This window comes from Mixophyes fleayi, chromosome 6, assembly GCF_038048845.1.
Source record: "Mixophyes fleayi isolate aMixFle1 chromosome 6, aMixFle1.hap1, whole genome shotgun sequence".
Lineage (NCBI taxonomy): Eukaryota > Metazoa > Chordata > Amphibia > Anura > Limnodynastidae > Mixophyes > Mixophyes fleayi.
In genome coordinates, this window is record NC_134407.1 from 225,339,047 (window position 1) to 225,361,027 (window position 21,981).

Below are 21,981 nucleotides of genomic sequence, written 5' to 3' on the forward strand. Positions count from 1 at the left end.
CCACAGGGCTCGGTGCTAGGTCATCTACTACACCACTCCCTCTATCAGTAGAAGAACCACAGGGCTCGGTGCTAGGCCATCTACTACACCACTCCCTCTATCAGTAGGAGAACCACAGGGCTCGGTGCTAGGCCATCTACTATACCACTCCCTCTATCAGTAGGAGAACCACACGGCTCAGTGCTAGGCCATCTACTATACCACTCCCTCTATCAGTTGGAGAACCACAGGGCTCGGTGCTAGGCCATCTACTACACCACTTCCTCTATCAGTAGGAGAACCACAGGGCTCGGTGCTAGGCCATCTACTACACCACTTCCTCTATCAGTAGGAGAACCACAGGGCTCGGTGCTAGGCCATCTACTATACCACTCCCTCTATCAGTAGGAGAACCACACTGCTCAGTGCTAGGCCATCTACTACACCACTTCCTCTATCAGTTGGAGAACCACACGGCTCGGTGCTAGGCCATCTACTACACCACTCCCTCTATCAGTAGGAGAACCACAGGGCTCGGTGCTAGGCCATCTACTATACCACTCCCTCTATCAGTAGGAGAACCACACGGCTCAGTGCTAGGCCATCTACTATACCACTCCCTCTATCAGTTGGAGAACCACAGGGCTCGGTGCTAGGCCATCTACTACACCACTTCCTCTATCAGTAGGAGAACCACAGGGCTCGGTGCTAGGCCATCTACTACACCACTTCCTCTATCAGTAGGAGAACCACAGGGCTCGGTGCTAGGCCATCTACTATACCACTCCCTCTATCAGTAGGAGAACCACAGGGCTCGGTGCTAGGCCATCTACTACACCACTTCCTCTATCAGTAGGAGAACCACAGGGCTCGGTGCTAGGCCATCTACTATACCACTTCCTCTATCAGTAGGAGATCCACAGGGCTCGGTGCTAGACCATCTACTACACCACTTCCTCTATCAGTTGGAGAACCACAGGGCTCGGTGCTAGGCCATCTACTACACCACTTCCTCTATCAGTTGGAGAACCACAGGGCTCGGTGCTAGACCATCTACTACACCACTCCCTCTATCAGTTGGAGAACCACAGGGCTCGGTGCTAGGCCATCTACTATACCACTTCCTCTATCAGTAGGAGAACCACAGGGCTCGGTGCTAGGCCATCTACTACACCACTTCCTCTATCAGTTGGAGAACCACACGGCTCGGTGCTAGGCCATCTACTATACCACTTCCTCTATCAGTAGGAGATCCACAGGGCTCGGTGCTAGGCCATCTACTACACCACTTCCTCTATCAGTTGGAGAACCACAGGGCTCGGTGCTAGGTCATCTACTACACCACTCCCTCTATCAGTAGAAGAACCACAGGGCTCGGTGCTAGGCCATCTACTACACCACTCCCTCTATCAGTAGGAGAACCACAGGGCTCGGTGCTAGGCCATCTACTATACCACTCCCTCTATCAGTAGGAGAACCACACGGCTCAGTGCTAGGCCATCTACTATACCACTCCCTCTATCAGTTGGAGAACCACAGGGCTCGGTGCTAGGCCATCTACTACACCACTTCCTCTATCAGTAGGAGAACCACAGGGCTCGGTGCTAGGCCATCTACTACACCACTTCCTCTATCAGTAGGAGAACCACAGGGCTCGGTGCTAGGCCATCTACTATACCACTCCCTCTATCAGTAGGAGAACCACACTGCTCAGTGCTAGGCCATCTACTACACCACTTCCTCTATCAGTTGGAGAACCACACGGCTCGGTGCTAGGCCATCTACTACACCACTCCCTCTATCAGTAGGAGAACCACAGGGCTCGGTGCTAGGCCATCTACTATACCACTCCCTCTATCAGTAGGAGAACCACACGGCTCAGTGCTAGGCCATCTACTATACCACTCCCTCTATCAGTTGGAGAACCACAGGGCTCGGTGCTAGGCCATCTACTACACCACTTCCTCTATCAGTAGGAGAACCACAGGGCTCGGTGCTAGGCCATCTACTACACCACTTCCTCTATCAGTAGGAGAACCACAGGGCTCGGTGCTAGGCCATCTACTACACCACTTCCTCTATCAGTAGGAGAACCACAGGGCTCGGTGCTAGGCCATCTACGATACCACTCCCTCTATCAGTAGGAGAACCACACGGCTCAGTGCTAGGCCATCTACTACACCACTTCCTCTATCAGTAGGAGAACCACAGGGCTCGGTGCTAGGCCATCTACTATACCACTTCCTCTATCAGTAGGAGATCCACAGGGCTCGGTGCTAGACCATCTACTACACCACTTCCTCTATCAGTTGGAGAACCACAGGGCTCGGTGCTAGACCATCTACTACACCACTTCCTCTATCAGTAGGAGAACCACAGGGCTCGGTGCAAGGCCATCTACTATACCACTTCCTCTATCAGTAGGAGAACCACAGGGCTCGGTGCTAGACCATCTACTACACCACTTCCTCTATCAGTTGGAGAACCACAGGGCTCGGTGCTAGGCCATCTACTATACCACTTCCTCTATCAGTTGGAGAACCACAGGGCTCGGTGCTAGGCCATCTACTACACCACTTCCTCTATCAGTAGGAGAACCACAGGGCTCGGTGCTAGGCCATCTACTATACCACTCCCTCTATCAGTAGGAGAACCACACGGCTCAGTGCTAGGCCATCTACTACACCACTCCCTCTATCAGTAGAAGAACCACAGGGCTCGGTGCTAGGCCATCTACTACACCACTCCCTCTATCAGTAGGAGAACCACACGGCTCAGTGCTAGGCCATCTACTACACCACTTCCTCTATCAGTAGGAGAACCACACGGCTCGGTGCTAGGCCATCTACTACACCACTTCCTCTATCAGTAGGAGAACCACAGGGCTCGGTGCTAGGCCATCTACTATACCACTTCCTCTATCAGTAGGAGAACCACACGGCTCAGTGCTAGGCCATCTACTACACCACTCCCTCTATCAGTAGGAGAACCACAGGGCTCGGTGCTAGGCCATCTACTATACCACTCCCTCTATCAGTAGGAGAACCACACGGCTCGGTGCTAGGCCATCTACTACACCACTTCGTCTATCAGTTGGAGAACCACACGGCTCGGTGCTAGGCCATCTACTACACCACTTCCTCTATCAGTAGGAGAACCACAGGGCTCGGTGCTAGGCCATCTACTATACCACTTCCTCTATCAGTAGGAGAACCACACGGCTCAGTGCTAGGCCATCTACTACACCACTCCCTCTATCAGTAGGAGAACCACAGGGCTCGGTGCTAGGCCATCTACTACACCACTCCCTCTATCAGTAGGAGAACCACAGGGCTCGGTGCTAGGCCATCTACTACACCACGTCCTCTATCAGTAGGAGAACCACACGGCTCAGTGCTAGGCCATCTACTACACCACTCCCTCTATCAGTAGGAGAACCACACGGCTCAGTGCTAGGCCATCTACTACACCACTCCCTCTATCAGTAGGAGAACCACACGGCTCAGTGCTAGGCCATCTACTACACCACTCCCTCTATCAGTAGGAGAACCACACAGCTCAGTGCTAGGCCATCTACTACACCACTCCCTCTATCAGTAGGAGAACCACAGGGCTCGGTGCTAGGCCATCTACTATACCACTTCCTCTATCAGTAGGAGAACCACAGGGCTCGGTGCTAGGCCATCTACTATACCACTCCCTCTATCAGTTGGAGAACCACACGGCTCAGTGCTAGGCCATCTACTACACCACTCCCTCTATCAGTAGGAGAACCACAGGGCTCAGTGCTAGGCCATCTACTATACCACTTCCTCTATCAGTAGGAGAACCACAGGGCTCGGTGCTAGGCCATCTTCTACACCACTTCCTCTATCAGTTGGAGAACCACAGGGCTCGGTGCTAGGCCATCTACTATACCACTTCCTCTATCAGTAGGAGAACCACAGGGCTCGGTGCTAGGCCATCTACTACACCACTCCCTCTATCAGTAGGAGAACCACACGGCTCAGTGCTAGACCATCTACTACACCACTCCCTCTATCAGTAGGAGAACCACACGGCTCGGTGCTAGGACATCTACTACACCACTTCCTCTATCAGTAGGAGAACCACAGGGCTCGGTGCTAGGCCATCTACTACACCACTTCCTCTATCAGTAGGAGAACCACACGGCTCGGTGCTAGGCCATCTACTACACCACTTCTTTTGGAAAACTAATAAGCTCCTCTGAAATACAGTGTTGCCTATATGCGGATGATACCCGAATCTTTCCTCTCCAGATCTCTTACCATCTGTACTGGTCCATGTTATCCTATCTCTGCTATCTTCTCCTCTCGCCACTCTTATACATAATGTAATGGTATATACTGTTTGTATCCACGACCAATCACTATCTGCTGGTATGTAATAACTAATATATATATATTATATGTTGTGTATTACTATTATATATCATGTACTGTAATATGTGTATCAACCTCTAATCACTATCTGCTGGTATGTAATAACTAATGTATATATTCATACGTCATTTACTTCTGCCGGCTTCTTCATTCAACGCAATTGTTGGATGCCACTTTTTACAACCGTAGTGATTGTAAGTGCGTCGGGAATGACAGGTTCACCCGTAAGATGTCAGTGTAAGTCTTGTCGGATATAAAGTACCCAACCCATTTGCTGCCATATGGAATTGTAAAATATATACAGTCCTTTATAGTCCATTTCCTTTTCAGAACGTACAGATATTTCCGACTATATTTCTATGCACTCTCTACTGGCACATACATTAAAAGATGGTGTAATTGTTTCTCCAAACTGTTACACGTTATCCAGCCACATTCTAATAACTCAACTTACCCAGATCTCAGGGTTTCCACTGATTAAGGAACAGGTACCTTATAATGGTTTAAAGGACCTTGTATTTCTTTCAGATATTATGTTGTGTATTGATATTACAGAGTCGAATTCACAAATGTTTTTTTATTGTAATTTGTATCTGTCTTTGTGCTCCTCATTTAGGCTTATTTAAAAATAGAAAAGCAAAGTTATTCAGTTTAAGAAGAAGATGGATATCTTATAGGGTTATATAGGATTCCAGTACTGCTATGGTCTCTATATATCGCAGCAACTATTATATTCACTGGTTTTTCATTCTGACTAGCTAATCAAAGCTACATTTTACACTTTAAGCAGATTCAGTTTGCGCGAGGTGCCACTGAACATCGCCTATCGCCTGTTATTATGGTAAGAAATTTCCCCTCTATGGAACCCAAAAGTGAATGGAAATTTCTGTAAAATCTCTCAACCCGAGTTGTCTCCGCGGACTGTTCCGGTGACACATTGCGTCAACTAGCGCTCAATTGAATCTGCCCCTTACTGTCTATAAAGGTCTTCTGTGTGGTTATTACTGGTAACAGTGTTTTTGTTATGGTGGTTACAGGGCACTGAAATCTCCCCCTTCCACATGGATTGAAGATGGAGAAGAACAGGAATGAGGTGACTGGGAAAATCTTAAACCTCACCCTGGAGATCATCTACCTGCTGACAGGACAGGTGAGAGACTTGTCATATGACATCACTGTTGTCGCTAAAAATAAAACAGGGACCTGACTGGAACGGGTGAAGAATTTTGGGGATATCACTGGGAGATACTCAGAAAACAGATGACATTCAATATACAGGATGTGTTGGTTGATAGGGTGAAGGTTTGAGTTCTACTCAGTATTAGAGTGGCAAGGTGAGCAGGGATGTCCTCATTCATTAATTAAGGCTCATGAAGTTGTTATACTGTAAATAAGGATTAGAGAGTCTGGATTTGTTGAGTTTTGGGGAATAAAATAAGCATAAATATATCCCATTAATTCATGGATTTTTTGTATACCAATGACTGTGCAGACAAATAAATGATAACAGTGGCTCGCCATTGTATATAGGAACATGTGCAGTAGGCACTTCCTCTAGTAACTGCACTCTCAATATCGGTGCAGACCTTCTCTATTCAAGTGAAGATGGGCCAGGTGATGTTTCAGAAAGGAGATCTTGTCCTTCGACATGTCACCTGACATGTCTCTACTTGAGAGAGTGCACCACCACTGCAACTAGAGGTAAGATGGACTTTCCATCACCCCTGTGAGGCAACTGCAGGTTATGTTTTTCCTTCCTCTGGATCAACACACATAGAATTTAGAAACATTTGATCCTCATGGACTTTTGTCTTTTTTCAACCTTTCACTATTGGGAAAATCAAGTATTGGGGATGTTTTACAGTTAGTGACAGAGAAGAACCTACAGATTGGATGTATTTGTGTCCTCATACAGAAAGTATGTGCCTCTCGGCACAGTGGTATTTACTAGTGTCTCTCTCGATATGTAGGATTGTATATTTGTGCGGAATTCTGGTGAGCATCTGACACTCGGCAGCTTTCCTTGTGTGTCGGGAGGATTGAGCAGGACCCAAAGCCCCATGACGGAGTTCCCACCTCACTCACTGATACAAGAGAGAGACAATGACCAGAAGATCCTGGAACTGACCAACAAGATCATTCAGCTGCTGACTGGAGAGGTGACTGCTGGGAATGGGACATTATACAGTAACACCAGGGGATGTGTCTGGGTGATGACTGTATCATTGTGTGTGTCAGGTTCCTATAAGGTGTGAGGATGTCACTGTCTATTTCTCCATGGAGGAGTGGGAGTATTTAGAAGGACACAAGGATCTGTATAAGGACGTGAAGAGGGAGAACCACCAGACCCTCAAATCACTAGGTAAGAGGTGGGGTTTGGGGCTAAAGATATCTTCACGTCAATCTGCTCTTTAATGTCCATATATCCATTGGGATAAAATAGCAACAACATAGTATACATATACAGTGGACAGCGGTTCTCTGAATTATATAAGACACACCTCAAGGTCTCACAGTCAGCAAAGAATATAAATAAGAAAATATTGTTAGACTAGAAAAAAGTTTGCTCCAACTCTAAAATCCAGGTTTATTAGTGAGGTAAATAAAAATAATTTATACAAAATATTGCCGAGAGATGTACAACTACCAGCGCAGTCAGTCTGGAGAAGACACCCAACAGGTAGTTTATTGGTGTAGGTATTTCTGTCTGTTCTGCCTGTGATTGTGCTGTTACTTCCTAACATATTGGTGACAACCGGGGATCCTTTCTGAGTTTGGATTCAATATTTTATGTTTAGTTGTCCTGTACACTTTTCAGCAAATGTGTCATTTCTGATCATCCATTCTGGTGTATTCGATAGCTAACATCTACAATTCTAACAATACTCCCGTATCAGATATGTAGGTATTCTGTACTTTTATTGCATGCATGATTTCCAATCCTAGAACTAGATCTTTTTATTTGTAATAATAAATCTTTTAAGTTTTGTTGACATTGATTTTTTTTTTATTTTTTTTCAGATGTATCCAACGCTACAAACACACTCGTGCCTATATCTTCACCAGTTTATGGAAATAAGGATAAAAGTGATACTAAAACATTTCCAGGAGAAAAAAGTACTTCTAAACCAGGAGATGTCTGTATAAAATCTATGAGAAATCCAACAGAGTATCAAAGTTCATGTGATGGAGGAAACCTCACAGACACTGACATTTATACACCCACAGATCATACACAATATACATCTACTGATATTAAGGAGGAATCAGTCTCACGTGATGGAGGAAACCTCACAGACACTGACATTTATACACCCACAGATCATACACCATATATATCTACTGATATTAAGGATGAATCAGTCTCATGTGATGGAGGAAACCTCACAGACACTGACATTTATACACCCACAGATCATACACAATATACATCTACTCATATTAAGGAGGAATCAGTCTCATGTGAAGGAGGAAACCTCACTGACATTTATACACCCACAGATCATACACAATATACATCTACTCATATTAAGGAGGAATCAGTCTCATGTGATGGAGGAAACCTCACAGACTCCGAGATTTATTCGCCCACAGATCATACACAATTTATAACTACTGATATTACGGAGGACCCTGTCTCTTATGAAGAAAACAATGTCACAGACATTGACAATTGTACACTGGAAATGACAGACACAAGGAATAATTTGTATGAATTTCCGGACTCCCAACAAGATGGTACACACCAGAGAATCAATTCTGGGAAAAGCGTTTTTGCGTGCTCCGAGTGTGAGAAGTCATTTACTAGAAAGTCAGATTTTGTCCGACATCAGAAAATTCACACCGGGAAGAAACCATTTCAGTGTTATGAATGCAACAAACGGTTTTACACTCACTCACACTACAAGAGACATCGGAGAATTCACACCGGGGAGAAGCCATACATGTGCTCTCAGTGTGGGAAATGTTTTAATGACAAATCCAGCCATAATAGACATGTTAAAACTCACAATGGTGAGAAGCAATATGTGTGTGACAAATGTGGGAGATCTTTTAAAAACAGCTCCTCTTTTGTCAGGCACCAGAAACATCACAGTAATCGGTTTGAGTGCCCCGAATGTGACAAATGTTTTTCATTCAAAGGGGATCTTGTGGCACATTGCAAAATTCACACTGGAAAGAGACAGTTATATGAATGCTCTGAATGTGGGAAATGTTTTCCCCGTACGTCCCTACTTGTTAAACATCTGACCGACCACATAAGAGAACAGAAGGATGTCATTGCATGAATGTCACAAATGTGGGAAATGTTTTACTTGTACTCACTACACTCATTGTGAAATGGACCAGCTACATAAGAGAGCAGAAGGGCGCTACCGCATAAATGCCCCAAATATGGGCACTAGATTCAATTTTGTTAAACAGACATAATGCTAAATGTGCAGCTTGATTTATATTTTGTGAAACTAAAAGCCGCCCAGATGTCTGTGGTTCAACATTTTATACTACACAAGTACACAAGATACATCTACAATTTCTAACTACGAAGCTTCTGTGATTTCACGATACATTATCACCCTGGAGGGAAATAATAATGTCAATTTGTGAAAGGTTTTACAAGAATATGTTTGGTTATTTTTGTAGGATTTATTCTATAGCAGTTAAAATGATATTATCATAATATTTCTGTTGTTGGGTAGTAATCCTGTGTTTAGGTCCTGGGCCGCTAGATGTACTAACCCCATGTCAACCCCTAAGGCTAATTCCCTAAACTAAGTACTACTTACTGTGCATCCTAATTCCAGCATTCTTTCCATATGCGTAAAGGTAGATTCATCTAACGTTGTCAGAGGTTACACTAATCTCTCCATCATCAACATAGAACCGGCTGATGGTCTCGGACATGTAACTGTTAGGAGATTCCACATTCAAATTGTTTAGCTCCGTACACCACTGACACCATTTGAGAGCATATGTTGGACTTGATCCTTTAAGTCTTAATGGCTGCATTTGATGAGCCAGCTGTGGTGGCCTCTAGTAGCTCCATGGAACGTACCTTCAGCTGACAGATGTTCTTATGACGCAGTAGAACACAATTCTTGTGGTCTAAGCCGTTGTACACGATTCTTCCTTCTTCTCTTCTAGGAGGGCACAAAGCCTGGAAGCATCTCCCATGATGAGTTTGATTATGTGAGATCCCTACCAGTGTAAAGGTCTTTTTACTCGTTAGTTATATATATATATATATATATATATAAATTGTATACATATTATACTCAAAGCACTTATTCCGTTACCTGGCTGGATACAATGTCTCGTAGTGTTTCCTGAGGCTGTAGCTAGGGCCTTATCTTCCTTCTGTGCCATAAGGAGATATTATCTATATTACCTTGTCTTCAGGATTGTCTTTCTTTGTACGCCATACGATAAAACATTATATTGCTATATTTTCCGCCACTACTTCTTATGTTAACAAAGACGCATTAACATTAGAATAAAAAGTCAGGTTTATAGAATATATTTTAAGTGGTCATTTGTATGGCTTTTTTCTGAATCAGCCCTCTATATTAAAAAGAAGGAACTCATCATACTGTCTGAAGAGAATAGAGAACAGCTTTATAAACATCTGTTTTCCTAAAAACACAGGAAAAAAACAACAACTCTCTTTTAAGAAATAAAAATGCCCAAAAAGTGACATTTGTACATTTCCATTTTCAGATTTTATGACTTTTATCGAACATCTCCCATAGAGGCTAAAGGCATCTCCTGTAGTGATAAAAACTTGACCTTTTATTAGTTCATATAAAGCTGAAATTTAACACTATGCAGGCAGTCTTTATCGGACATACTGGCATGGATTATCTGGATTACGCTGGTATAGCCATGGCTGGGAGCTTGGACCTCATTGGGGAATGCTGAAGTTGTTTCCCAGTAGGGACTGAGGAGAGAGATGGATGGGTTCATGTGATGCCAGAGCTGAAATAATGTGGCACATTGATGTTATCAATGGGGAAGGCGGCTGGTATAAATAAGATGTTAATTAGTGATGGAATAGAGCCAGTCGCTCCATTTGAAATGAGTGGAGCTTTGCATGTGAAAACGTTACCCATGCACAGATGTGGTGAAAAATTACATGCAAAAAATATTGAATCGCCAGTCATGTAACAAATGTGCCATTTTGAAAATGTTCATGATCCGAGAACGGAGCTTAAATGCCCACAACCAATAGGAGCCTCTGGGGGGTGAAATTCAGTTATCCACAAGGTACTGCAATGTGTCTCCTCAATAGTCCATAGAGACACTACCTGAATGCTTCTTCTCAATAGTCCATAGAGACACCACCTCAATGCTTCCTCTCAATAGTCCATAGAGACACCGCCTTAATACTTCTTCTCAATAGTCCATAGAGACACTACCTGAATGCTTCTTCTCAATAGTCCAGAGAGACACCACCTCAATGCTTCCTCTCAATAGTATATAGAGACACCGCCTTAATACTTCTTCTCAATAGTCCATAGAGACACCACCTCAATGCTTCTTCTCAATAGTCCATAGAGACACCACCTCAATGCTTCTCAATAGTCCATAGAGACACCACCTCAATGCTTCTCCTCAATAGTCCATAGAGAGACACCACCTCAATGCTTCTTCTCAATAGTTCATAGAGAGACACCACCTCAATGCTTCTCCTCAATAGTCCATAGAGAGACACCACCTCAATGCTTCTCAATAGTCCATAGAGAGACACCACCTCAATGCTTCTTCTCAATAGTCCATAGAGACACACCACCTCAATGCTTCTCCTCAATAGTCTAAAGAGACACAACCTCAATGCTTCTCAATAGTCCATAGAGACACACCACCTCAAAGCTTCTTCTCAACAGTCCATAGAGACACCACCTCAATGCTTCTCCTCAAAAGTCCATAGAGAGTCATCACTTCAATGATTCTTCTCAATAGTCCATAGAGACACACCACCTCAATGCTTCTCCTCAATAGTCCATAGAGACACACCACCTCAATGCTTCTCCTCAATAGTCCATATAGACACCACCTCAATGCTTCTCAATAGTCCATAGAGAGACACCACCTTAATGCTTCTCAATAGTCCATAGGCACATCACCTCAATGCTTCTCAAAAGTTTGCTCATTTTGCCTTGTGTCCCATAGAGATTTGAGGCGTCAATGAGCGGAGATTCTGTACCATATTGTCTGGTACCTCGCAGCTAATTGAATTCCCCCCTGGGAAGTGATGTGGCAGCAAGGAAGGGGCCATTGGTTGTGAATACAAGGATCCTGACAGTATAATGAAGGCAGTGCTGGTACGTCAGTAAAACACAGGGCTGATATAGTCAGTTGGGACAGCACTGGTATAATCAGGGGTATTGGGGTAATCAATAAGGAATACAGCTGGTCTAATTAGGGGACCATGCTGGTGTAGTCAGTGAGGGGTAGTACTGGTAAAATCAGTCGGAATCAGTTCTGATATCAGTAGGGGAAAATGCTTATGTAGGATTATTTCATGGAGTCATAATTGGATGAGTAAGAATTTCCTGTTCAAAGGATTGATTAGCAAGTTATATTTGCTTACAATTTATTGTATGTCTTGATGTATCATTATATTTATTGTTTTTTTTCAGCTATAGGCATATATTCATCATCAATATTAATATAAGGACTACCTAGAGTATTGCTTTTGTTATAATTTCATAGATAAGCATTGATGCATACGATGCACTTCCTCCTATTTGAAGCACACTCTGGCACCATTTGGGTGTCAGAGTGACTTGATCTGGACCATCCGACCATTCTTCTCTCTCACCACTGCACTGGTGACTATCTGGGAGAACTGCGACCTGCGCACCTCAAGCAACAAAGCCCAAACCTCCTTGCGGGTGTCCCTGGTGAACACCAGGGGTGCATTAGACTCCACGCCTCCCTGTTTAGTTGCGCTAATACCAGTCAGTGGTAGTTCCAGTGTTTACAACATTACAGTGATAAGCCAGGGAGAACCTTCCACAGCAACCCTGATCTGAAGGAAGAGGTCAGCAAGTGGTTTCATTAGCAGCGAAAGTTACCCAGAAGGGAGTGGTTCTAGGTGCTGGCGAAGGAAACTAGTGGTGGCAGCAGAGTCCCTCCTACCACATTTAAGGGTGCGCAATTGTGATAAAGAAAGGGGATGGTGGCAAGGCAAGCCCAGCCCGTCCCCAGCAACATGACCGGGTGGTACAGGAGGTCCATCCTGTCACAAACACTAGCCCTAAATTTTGCCACAAAGGAGCAGTATTTGTAATATTCACTCCACTGTGAACGAACTGGATTTATTAGCACAATTTTGAAAAAACTGAGCCTTATGGTTATCCCACGTCTGGTGAATACATAATAAGGCTAAGAAAAAGATCATAAAAAATAAGGTATTAGAAATAAAACATTTGACTGAAAACATTAACTTTTTACTAGACTTTCAACGGGAACATTTAAAACAGTACCAAAAATTGTAAAAATTACAAACGAATGTTCAAACAAACTACAATCTCTTTAAAAAAAACAACAGGTAAACAGAAAGTAAGTTACACAAAAACAAACTAAAACAAGGTTTATATTTAGGTCTATGTATCATTTAGGTCCTGCTCCTCTGGTGATTCCACAGAACCTAACGGTTATCTTTGGATAAGTTATGCGCACACCAGTTTAATTTAGTCTTCCAGCTATCCCGGAGAGCTGTGTTAAACTTCATCCGGAAATTCTTTAGGGCTTCCTCATCACTCAATCCGATAGCTAGGGAACCCTACAGAGGATAACAAAGCTGATTACAGTGCAGGATAATTACATGGGGCACAGCACTATCTATGGTAAAGGTGAGAAAATGCCCTTATACGGGCCAACCCAACCAGATTTGACCATACATAGTATCGGTTGTCCGCTAAGATCAGTAGGGGCAGAATTAGACCGGCCAGATGATGACCACTTACATTGTAAGAGGAGGCCGTCATCTAGCCAAATATACAGTTTATCCCAGCTGACTTTTGATCAATGATCTTTTTTGGCTCAAACACATTGTGATTTGCCGCAAATTAAGTCTTAGATGCCCGCTTTGGCTGTCAAAATGACTCTTTAAAGCCTCAAGTGGGGGAATTCTATAGCTATAGAGGAGACAAAAAGTGGACGGTCCTTATGTGGAGCTAAATTAACCTTGTAATCTTAAAAAAAAAAACAAAACAGTCCTTGGTTATAAACTGGAGGCAAAAGCTGTGGTATTTTTTTAATATACCTCCACATTCTGCCTCCTCCATGTTAATAGAATTCTTTCCAGAAAGTGAGTTACCTATCAGGTTCTATCTGAGGATACTCCATGCAGGTTCAAGCAACACAATAGTAGTGGGTGGTACTATAGGGCACATATATAGAATGGAGGCTGTACTTTAAAAATCTATAAGGTGATGCTACATACTGTAATAATATAAATAATAAAGCATACCATGTATATATGATGTTCTGGTATTAAAAAGAGCTTTATTGTACTAGAGTCTATGACACTAATTTAGAATTGGACATGCATCCAATTCTTTTTGCACATGTATGCATATGTATTTAGTTTTTTTCATACAATTGACACATCACCTTACACCTGGACAGGCGGGATGGGGACGGGCAAACAGGGCGAGTGCTTTAATGGTGCTTTCACATATTTGGCACACAATTAAGACATCCACAGATACACCTTTTAGAAGACTTATCTCTCACTGGAGGGCTGGTGCAACAATATGCAATGATAATGATGGCTACTGTCTAGCCACTTCTGATTGGCTGATTATGGATTGACCTCTACAACTCATAGTATGTCATTCATTAGTAGCGGCAAACAAACTTTTCTATCTTGTGGATATCACACTTTTGTTTCAACTGCATCAGCAGCAAAGGCACAGGGAGCATGTTTACAGGTCATGTGTAGGCCTATGTGGGATGTCTGACTCAGAGGTGAAAAGCTTGTTTAACCTCCAATCTCAAGTCATCCTGCAAACTCTGAAGGTTGTCCAGAGTGACTTAGATCCTATGATCACAGCAATACCAGGGCTGCATTGTCATTCCAGACCATAGCAGCTGTGGCGGCAGGAATGTCACAGACTGCTTTTAGTCATGTACTGAAGCAGGTCAAATGGGCATTCCTGATGGCATGAACCAAATTATTAATTTGTCATGACTAGGAATCTCTTTTGCAGATACATTTGTTACAATATTGCTTCAGTTCCCGTACTTCATAGGAGCAGTGGATGTAACACGTCATTGTGTTACCACTGGTAAGAAATATATCTTTTGTAACCAGAAACATTTCCATTCCATCAATGTACAGGCTAAATATGATGCGTCTTTCAACTGTAGCTTGGTTGCAAATTTTCCTTGGAACGCTCATGATTCCAGAATAATGAGGCAATCAGCAATATAGGAAATGGTCTAGTTCAAGGCTTGAGTTTCCAACGGACCCTGTGGTATGCCAAACTTATTCTTGGAACTAATCTTTTAGTAGTCTTTAAAAGATTGCTACCTCCTCTGTACACTTCTTCCACAGAGCATGTTGTAATAGCCACCATCTTGACCTTGTCTTTTATATCTTTCCAGATGGCGAGCTTGGTCCCTGCTGTCAGCTGCCTGTGGGTCCATAGCAGGATTTCTACCAGCTGAAGTTTTGCAGGCTGCTGGTTGGCGGCAGTTCCTCTGCATCACGACTTCATCAAGTGTACCCCTGGTGATGCATGCCAGCCAATCATTGTGTTGGTGATTTTTTAAAATTCCTCATTCACTTGCAATCATGAGGGCAAGGAGGAGCTGGTCCTAATGACAACAGAAATGGTCAGGGTGCAATGCCCAAAATAGAAGGTACTGTAAGTCTGTGTGATGGTAAATTTGCATATGCCTAGAACTTAGTCGCTCCATTCGCTAATTACAGATGTGGTGGAGCGACATGAACAGAGGCAGACGCTGAGTAGAATTGGAAGGAGAATTAGGAGAGATATATTAGACTTTTTACAACATTTATAGTCATGGTTCCAGAAGAAAAATGTATTTAAAACATTTGTTTCAAAAGCAACATGTGTTATAAGATAAATAATATTTTAATAATATCACCCCCCATCCCAAAAACAAATGATTGTCATGAGACAGAATTATCAATAGATTGATGTTTTGGAAAATTATTTATTTAAAAATGAGCAATTTGTTTACATATTGACAGTTTAGGAAGAAAACCAAATGTAACTGTGTAAGAATTGAATTCCTGCTACTCCTTTGTTCCTGATGTACTGCTCAATGGTAATTATTTCTAATAATGCATGTACACATATTTGCGATACAGGGTGGGTTTCCGGTGCGCTGACCAATCCAAGTGAGGCCGCTCTGTATTGATTACAAGCTGACAGGCCGCCCGTTATTGTTGTGGATATGTAACCTGACACCATTCTGAGCGGGCTCGGGCTGTGTGATATTACACACTGTTTCCTCCCCTCTGTCTCTAGCAGTAAAACAGCGGCTTTAGGATCCAGAGGTGAGGTGGGCACAGCAATGTCCTCCTGAGGGCAAACACACACTGATGACGACTGCCAGCACTAGCTGCTGCTTCTGATTGGCTGATTGCGGATTGACCTCTGCAGCTTATACTTGCTTTCACCATTAATCCTGGCCACATTATCTGATTTTGTGGGAGTATTTTACAATTAATTTGTTGTCTCTTTTATTTGTATACAATAAAAAAGATGATACCCACTATATTATAGAGGTTTTTTTTGTTTTTTTTTAATCTAAATTAAAGCTAATAGCGAATGTGTTTTTTGTTCTCCAAACAAATGTTATCAATGTTTCTAAAGCCCTGGTTGTGGGTAAGTGTATCTGGGTGTAAACCTGGAGCACACACTACTGATGCAGAGCTAGATTCATCCAGAGATAGGTCAGACTCGTAGGTTATTTTCACGTGCAGATTTTTAGAGCTTATTATTTGGACATGTAGCTTCAGGCCCACTGTGTCTATAAATTACTCTCAATAGTAATAAAACAACATTTATATCAGTAGAATTAATATACACCTATCAGCCACAGTAAAACCACTGACAAGTTGAGGTGTTGGTCACAGGAAGAATGGTTGAGCATAAGGATCTAAGCGACTTTGACAAGGGCCAGAGCATCTCCAAAATGGCAGGACTAGTGGGGTGTTCCCGGTATGCAGTGGTTAGTACCTACCAAACGCAGTCCAAGGAAGAACATCCAGCGACAGGGTCATGGGCACCCAAGTCTCACTGATGAGCATGGGGAGTGAAAGATAACCCGTCTGGTCCAGTCTCACAGAGGAGCTACTGTGGCACAAATTGCTGAACAAGTTCATGCTGACTATGATAGAAAAGTGTCAGAACTTACAGAGCATCGCAGCTTGCTTCGTATGGGGTTGCGTTGCCACAGACCGGTCCATGCTGATCCCTGTCCACCTCCAAAAGCTCTTACAAATGGGCATGTAAGCACCAGAACTAGACCATGAAGTGATGAAAGAAGGTGATCTGATCTGATGAATCACATTTTCTTTTACATCATGTCGACGGCCGGGTTGCCTTCAAGGCAATGATATTCCCTGATGACAGTGGCCTCTTTCAGCAGGATAATGCGCCTTGTCACACTGCAAAAAATTGTTCAGGAATGGTTTGAGGGACATGACAAAGTGTTCAAGGTTTTAACTTGGCCTCCAAATTCCCCAGATCTCAATCCTATTGAGCATCTGTGGGATGTGCTGGAAAAACAAGTCTGAGCCATGGAGGCCCCACCTCACACCTTACAGGACTTAAAGGATCTGCTGTTAACATTTTGGTGCCAGATACCACAGGACACCTTCAGAGGTCTTGTGGAGTCCATGCCTTGACGGGTCAGAGCTGTTTAGGTGGTACGAGAGGGATCTACACAATATTAGGCAGGTGGTTTTAATGTTGTCGCTGATCGATGTATACTCTTTCTCTATAAAGTACTTTCAGTAAAGTTTCTGAGAGTGGAGAGTACCTGGATGTCACTGATGGTCACAGTGAGTGCCAGGGCCATTCATTAAGTGAGACAAGACATACGATGCCAGATTGCACATGAAGTGCAGTTTTGTACACTTACAGGGAAGTGCACTCTTATTAGAGTCACCACTCACCTTCAGATACTGGATGTCCAGAGGAGAGCGGAGCTCGGGCAGTCCGGCCCCTTCCATCAAGGTGAAGAGACTGAGAAATAAAACGCTATGTTGTCTAACAACGTCATACGCTTTGTCACACAGACTGCGGAACCTACGGAGCAGACGGAGCACATGATGGAACCACGGAGCCTCTGGGTACATGGCCAGTTTATGTGGCTTCTAATTACCTCTGATGGGTGTCCTTAAAATGACCACTAAACCCAGTGCAATATATCTATAAAATGATTAATTTATTAGTAACATTGAGAAATATATATATGTAAATGCTTCAGGAGCTCAGCAGTGCTGATCATGTATATGAAGGTTTTATTGCTGTGCTCACCAAGCTTCAGATCTATAACTTGCTGATAATATTGACCCAATACCGCCTATTCTGGCTCCTATCACCTATACCTGATAAACATCAAATCGATTTCCATATATGAGACATGGTGGTTAAAGCTGTTGCAAGGTGTTTGCTGATATGGTAAGCAACATGTTACACATATACTTCTGATACCATATTATTATTATTTATATTTTAGGTACAATGGTCCTGAAATGTTACAAAATGTAAAGTATTTTCTAGTCACTATAATAATGTCAGGAATGTAAACCGACCTTTCAAATTTCACTGGGTCGCTGGAGCGTCCTCCTTGTATGACGTGTACAAAATCAGAGGTCAGTATGAAGGGGACTCGTTCTCTGGTGATGCCGAACTTAGTCTTATAATTCCCCAGAATGTGTCCAAAGTCTATATGGAAAAGCTGGAGGAGGACAATGGGACATACATGGATGTGACTCGGGGGGATGAGGGGACAGTAATGGGTGTGACACACAGGAAGCTGAGGGGACAGTAATGGGTGTGACACACAGGAAGCTGAGGGGACAGTAATGAATGTGACACAGGGTGATGAGATGCTAAAGGGTGTGACACACAGGAAGCTGAGGGGACAGTAATGGATGTGACACAGAGAGATGAGGAGACAGTAATGCATGCAACACACAGAGATGAGGGGACAGTAATGGGTGTGACACACACAGGAAGCTGAGGGGAAAGTAATGAATGTGACACATAAAAAGTGAGGCTACAGTAATGCATGTAAATAATGAAAGTCTATGGGAAAAAGCTGGAAGAGAAGGGAGGGAAGAAGAGAAAATAACATCAGCAGATACAACAGTAGCAGAATCCATCAAAGCCGTTTGGATAAAGAGAATTAGTGAGACTGGGACCCTCATACGACTTGTGGCCCTTACATTTGTATTATGGGGGCTCATACTTCAGACGTTTCTTCCTGGGCTCTAAATGCTTCATGTGTATGAAGTAAATGTGTGAGCGGGAGGACCAATGACAAGCTCTTGATTGTGGCTTGTGATTAGTCCTCTCACTCCCACCCACCTGGTCAGAGCCAGATCATCCATTAGGCAATCTAGGTTCCCGTATGAGGCCCACTGGGCACTGAGGGGCCCCGGATTACTCTCTGATAAATGGAGGATGGGAAGTGGGCTCATACCAGTATCTTGCCTAGGGCCCTATAGTGTGTTACTCTGTTTCTGCACCTGGTTTACGGATAAAGATGTCAGAGAAGCGGAGAAGTCCCAGAAAAATGGCTGTAAAATAACTATTTGTGGAATGAAGCGACACAGTGTGAATACATTCCCCGGGTTACTGGATTGGTACCTGTCCCGTCTCACGTATCATGATGTTGTCGCTGTGTCGATCTCCGATGCCCAGGATATAGGTGGCCACACAGTATCCGGCACAAGATAGCGTGAACTCCTCTATGGCACGTTGCAGAGATTCACTTCTAACCCAAAAGGAACAATGGTTATTCTAATCCGACAGACCCGTGACTGGCCCAATGCCGAATCACAGCAGATCAATGGTTCCCGAGATCACATTGGGTCCGATTCTAGGTCCTAGATACAGCAGTAACATTTTCCCTGTCTGTATCTATCATCCAACTACTAGAGGACACAGTGTTTGTGTGATAGGGCTATTGGATTGAAAGCTGCTGGAAAACCACCGTTTTATAAAGCAAAGCACTAAAATGTGCTGTCACAATTTTTACCCATAAAACAAACTGCAAAATGTCTAAAGCAGTGGGTTTCAAAACGATGAACATAAGAGTTGTGACAGGTGAGATAATGTTATAAAGGAAATTAAAGACTAAAAAAAAGCACTCCTTCCCTTTCCTAACCGGGACATGCTACCTAACATCGGCCACCATCCTCTAGGGATGCCCGGCCCAATGGGATACATTGGGCCCTTCCTGGTTCTCCTAGCCAGTGGGCATCAAGGTTAATCAAAAATAATTGTGCGCTCTTTTATAAACAAAAATAGACTTCCTGCCCCTATTCCCAATAATAATGGCTGTTAGACGGACACCCAATGTCTATTACTATTAATTGTCTGTTATTCTGAATGAGAGATTACTCCTGATTAGCTGCCCGTCTATTCAGTAAACCCAATTCATAGGCCGGTTCGTGTTTTTGGCTGTTTTTTTTTTACTAATAGGCTACGTCATGGAAGAGAAGACAAGAGCCCAGATAAATATTAAAGCCAATAACAAAAATTATTATAAAAGGGTTAAATATTAATTATTTTAAAAATATTGGGGATAATTATTATAAATATGAACATGGCCACTCTATTATTAATCAATAGGAATGCGGTCACTATATTATTAGTTTATAGCAGAGGTTCTTAACCTTTTTTAGTCTCACACCTCCCCAGAAAGTAAACTTAAAATTCACACCTCTCCTCCTTTCCGAAAGCAATTAATAATGAATAAATTATGTAACTGACATGGAAATTATATTGTGACATCATTAGATACACAGAAATAGTAAAGAAAAATTTGTTCAGTAACATCTTTCTGTCTTTCGGTATGATTACTAAAGACTAAATCATACAAAAAGCAATAACAAAAATGTTTTAGTGGACAGGCACACCTCCCCACTAACCCCATTGTGTCTCCTCAGGGAAGGAGACCTCACAGGTTAAAAACCTCTGGTTTATAGGAACGGGGGCATTATAGACATTATTATTATCATTGGGAGCAGTAATACTTCTATTGTTACTAAAAGGGAGTACCTATCGGCTAATAGCAGGACCTATTCAAGGATGTTAACCCACAAAGCCTCTAGTTATCTTGTTACTTCCTGATTGTGAAAGATTTCCACTTACCAATGGATGAAACCAGTTATATTCCCATATCTATATACTGTTCCCGGATATTATCCATGTTAATGCATCATTCTAATTTCTAATTGTTCAACATAGAACAGAAAATGAAGGAATGGGACTGAACCCACCTTGAGTTCTTGCTCTTTAACCAGTTCAAAATGGCTTCTTTGTTAAACGCTGCAGTTGCGGCTCTCCTGCTGCTGTTGAGATGGATGTTTGCTATGGTGTCAGACTGCAGAACAGCTTCTATAAGGCCGGTCCGCTCCCCCGTTGAGAGACAGCCGTATGGGATGACTCTGGATAAAGCACAGTGGAAATGTCATTTTACATCGTTCTGGTTGTTACTCATGAACTCATGAATATGATTTATATGATCTTAAAATGTTGGAGATTTGAAGGGGCTAAGTTCCCCCTTCTCTCACTTACTTACATATGGATTAGTGTGCGAGGTTCCACAATTTTCTTGGTAGTAATCCCTTCAAGTAATCCCTTCAATTCCCACATCCGGTGGCTTAGAAGATGTACTAATAATGTGTTGGTCTTGACTGGACCACGGGAGTACATAGCACAATATTCCTGGTAGTAATCCCTTCAGATCCCACATCCGGTGGCTTAGAAGATGTACTAATAATGTGTTGGTGGTCTGGACTGGGGCACCAGAGTACATAGCACAATTTTCCTGGTAGTAATACCTTCAGATTCCACATCCGTTGGCTTAGAAGATGTAATGATAATCTGTTGGTGGTCTGGATTGAACCACCGGGAGACAGCTTAATTTCATCAGAACATGACTTTTTACGCTTGATTCTTGGGAGCCATCTATCCATGTAATTGGTTTTAATGTTTGAGTACTTACTCTATGACTAAGAGGCAGGGTCGTAACTAGACATTTGTGGGCCCCACAACAAATTTTTTAAGGGTCCCCATGAGCCATCGAATGGAGAAAAACACTACACATGGGGTTTTGACAGGAAAGGCAGGCCCTCCTCAGCTGTGCCCCATGACAGCTGCCCCCCTGGTCCTATGGTATACTAGAAACACACAAAAGCTCCAGATACACTTATATTGTGGCCTCTGTGTTCATACCATTAACTGGATACTACTGGGAAACCTCACAATCACTGGAGCATACCAAGTCTGGAACAGAGCAGTCAGCCACATAACAGGAATTCAGAAGGGTAGCAGAAGTTACAGGATGGTTAAATTATTTAATTAAATATTTA

The 21,981-nt window shown here is 43.1% G+C and overlaps 3 protein-coding genes across 19 annotated transcripts in view; 1 reads left to right on the forward strand and 2 right to left on the reverse strand.

Annotated features, from left to right (window-relative positions):
- The window catches only part of LOC142160072 (uncharacterized), a 1,559,230-nt gene that overhangs the window by 167,655 nt on the left and 1,369,594 nt on the right, over positions 1-21,981 (forward strand). For 5 of the 11 annotated variants that reach the window (XM_075214953.1, XM_075214967.1, XM_075214971.1 and 2 more), the window contains exons 2-5: positions 5,173-5,223; positions 5,420-5,532; positions 6,353-6,541; positions 6,621-6,744. The exons of the other annotated variants lie outside the window; for them this stretch is intronic. In XM_075214953.1, coding sequence (XP_075071054.1) covers positions 5,455-5,532; positions 6,353-6,541; positions 6,621-6,744 — 391 coding nt within the window. In that variant the 5' untranslated portion in view covers positions 5,173-5,223; positions 5,420-5,454. The remainder of the gene's footprint in view (positions 1-5,172; positions 5,224-5,419; positions 5,533-6,352; positions 6,542-6,620; positions 6,745-21,981) is intronic. 11 annotated transcript variants of the gene reach the window in all.
- The window catches only part of LOC142160110 (uncharacterized), a 178,302-nt gene that overhangs the window by 71,826 nt on the left and 84,495 nt on the right, over positions 1-21,981 (reverse strand). The window lies entirely within an intron of this gene.
- The window catches only part of LOC142160076 (phosphatidylinositol 4,5-bisphosphate 3-kinase catalytic subunit delta isoform-like), an 85,382-nt gene continuing 76,220 nt past the window's right edge, over positions 12,820-21,981 (reverse strand). For 5 of the 7 annotated variants that reach the window (XM_075214988.1, XM_075214986.1, XM_075214985.1 and 2 more), the window contains 5 exons: positions 20,887-21,054; positions 19,250-19,376; positions 18,190-18,335; positions 17,548-17,680; positions 12,820-13,170 (listed from right to left, as the gene is read on the reverse strand). In XM_075214988.1, the coding sequence (XP_075071089.1) occupies positions 13,036-13,170; positions 17,548-17,680; positions 18,190-18,335; positions 19,250-19,376; positions 20,887-21,054 (709 nt within the window). In that variant the 3' untranslated portion in view covers positions 12,820-13,035. Of the gene's footprint in view, positions 13,171-17,547; positions 17,681-18,189; positions 18,336-19,249; positions 19,377-20,886; positions 21,055-21,188; positions 21,370-21,981 lie in introns of those variants that run through there. The other 2 variants (XM_075214984.1, XM_075214989.1) reach the window with 2 other exon arrangements.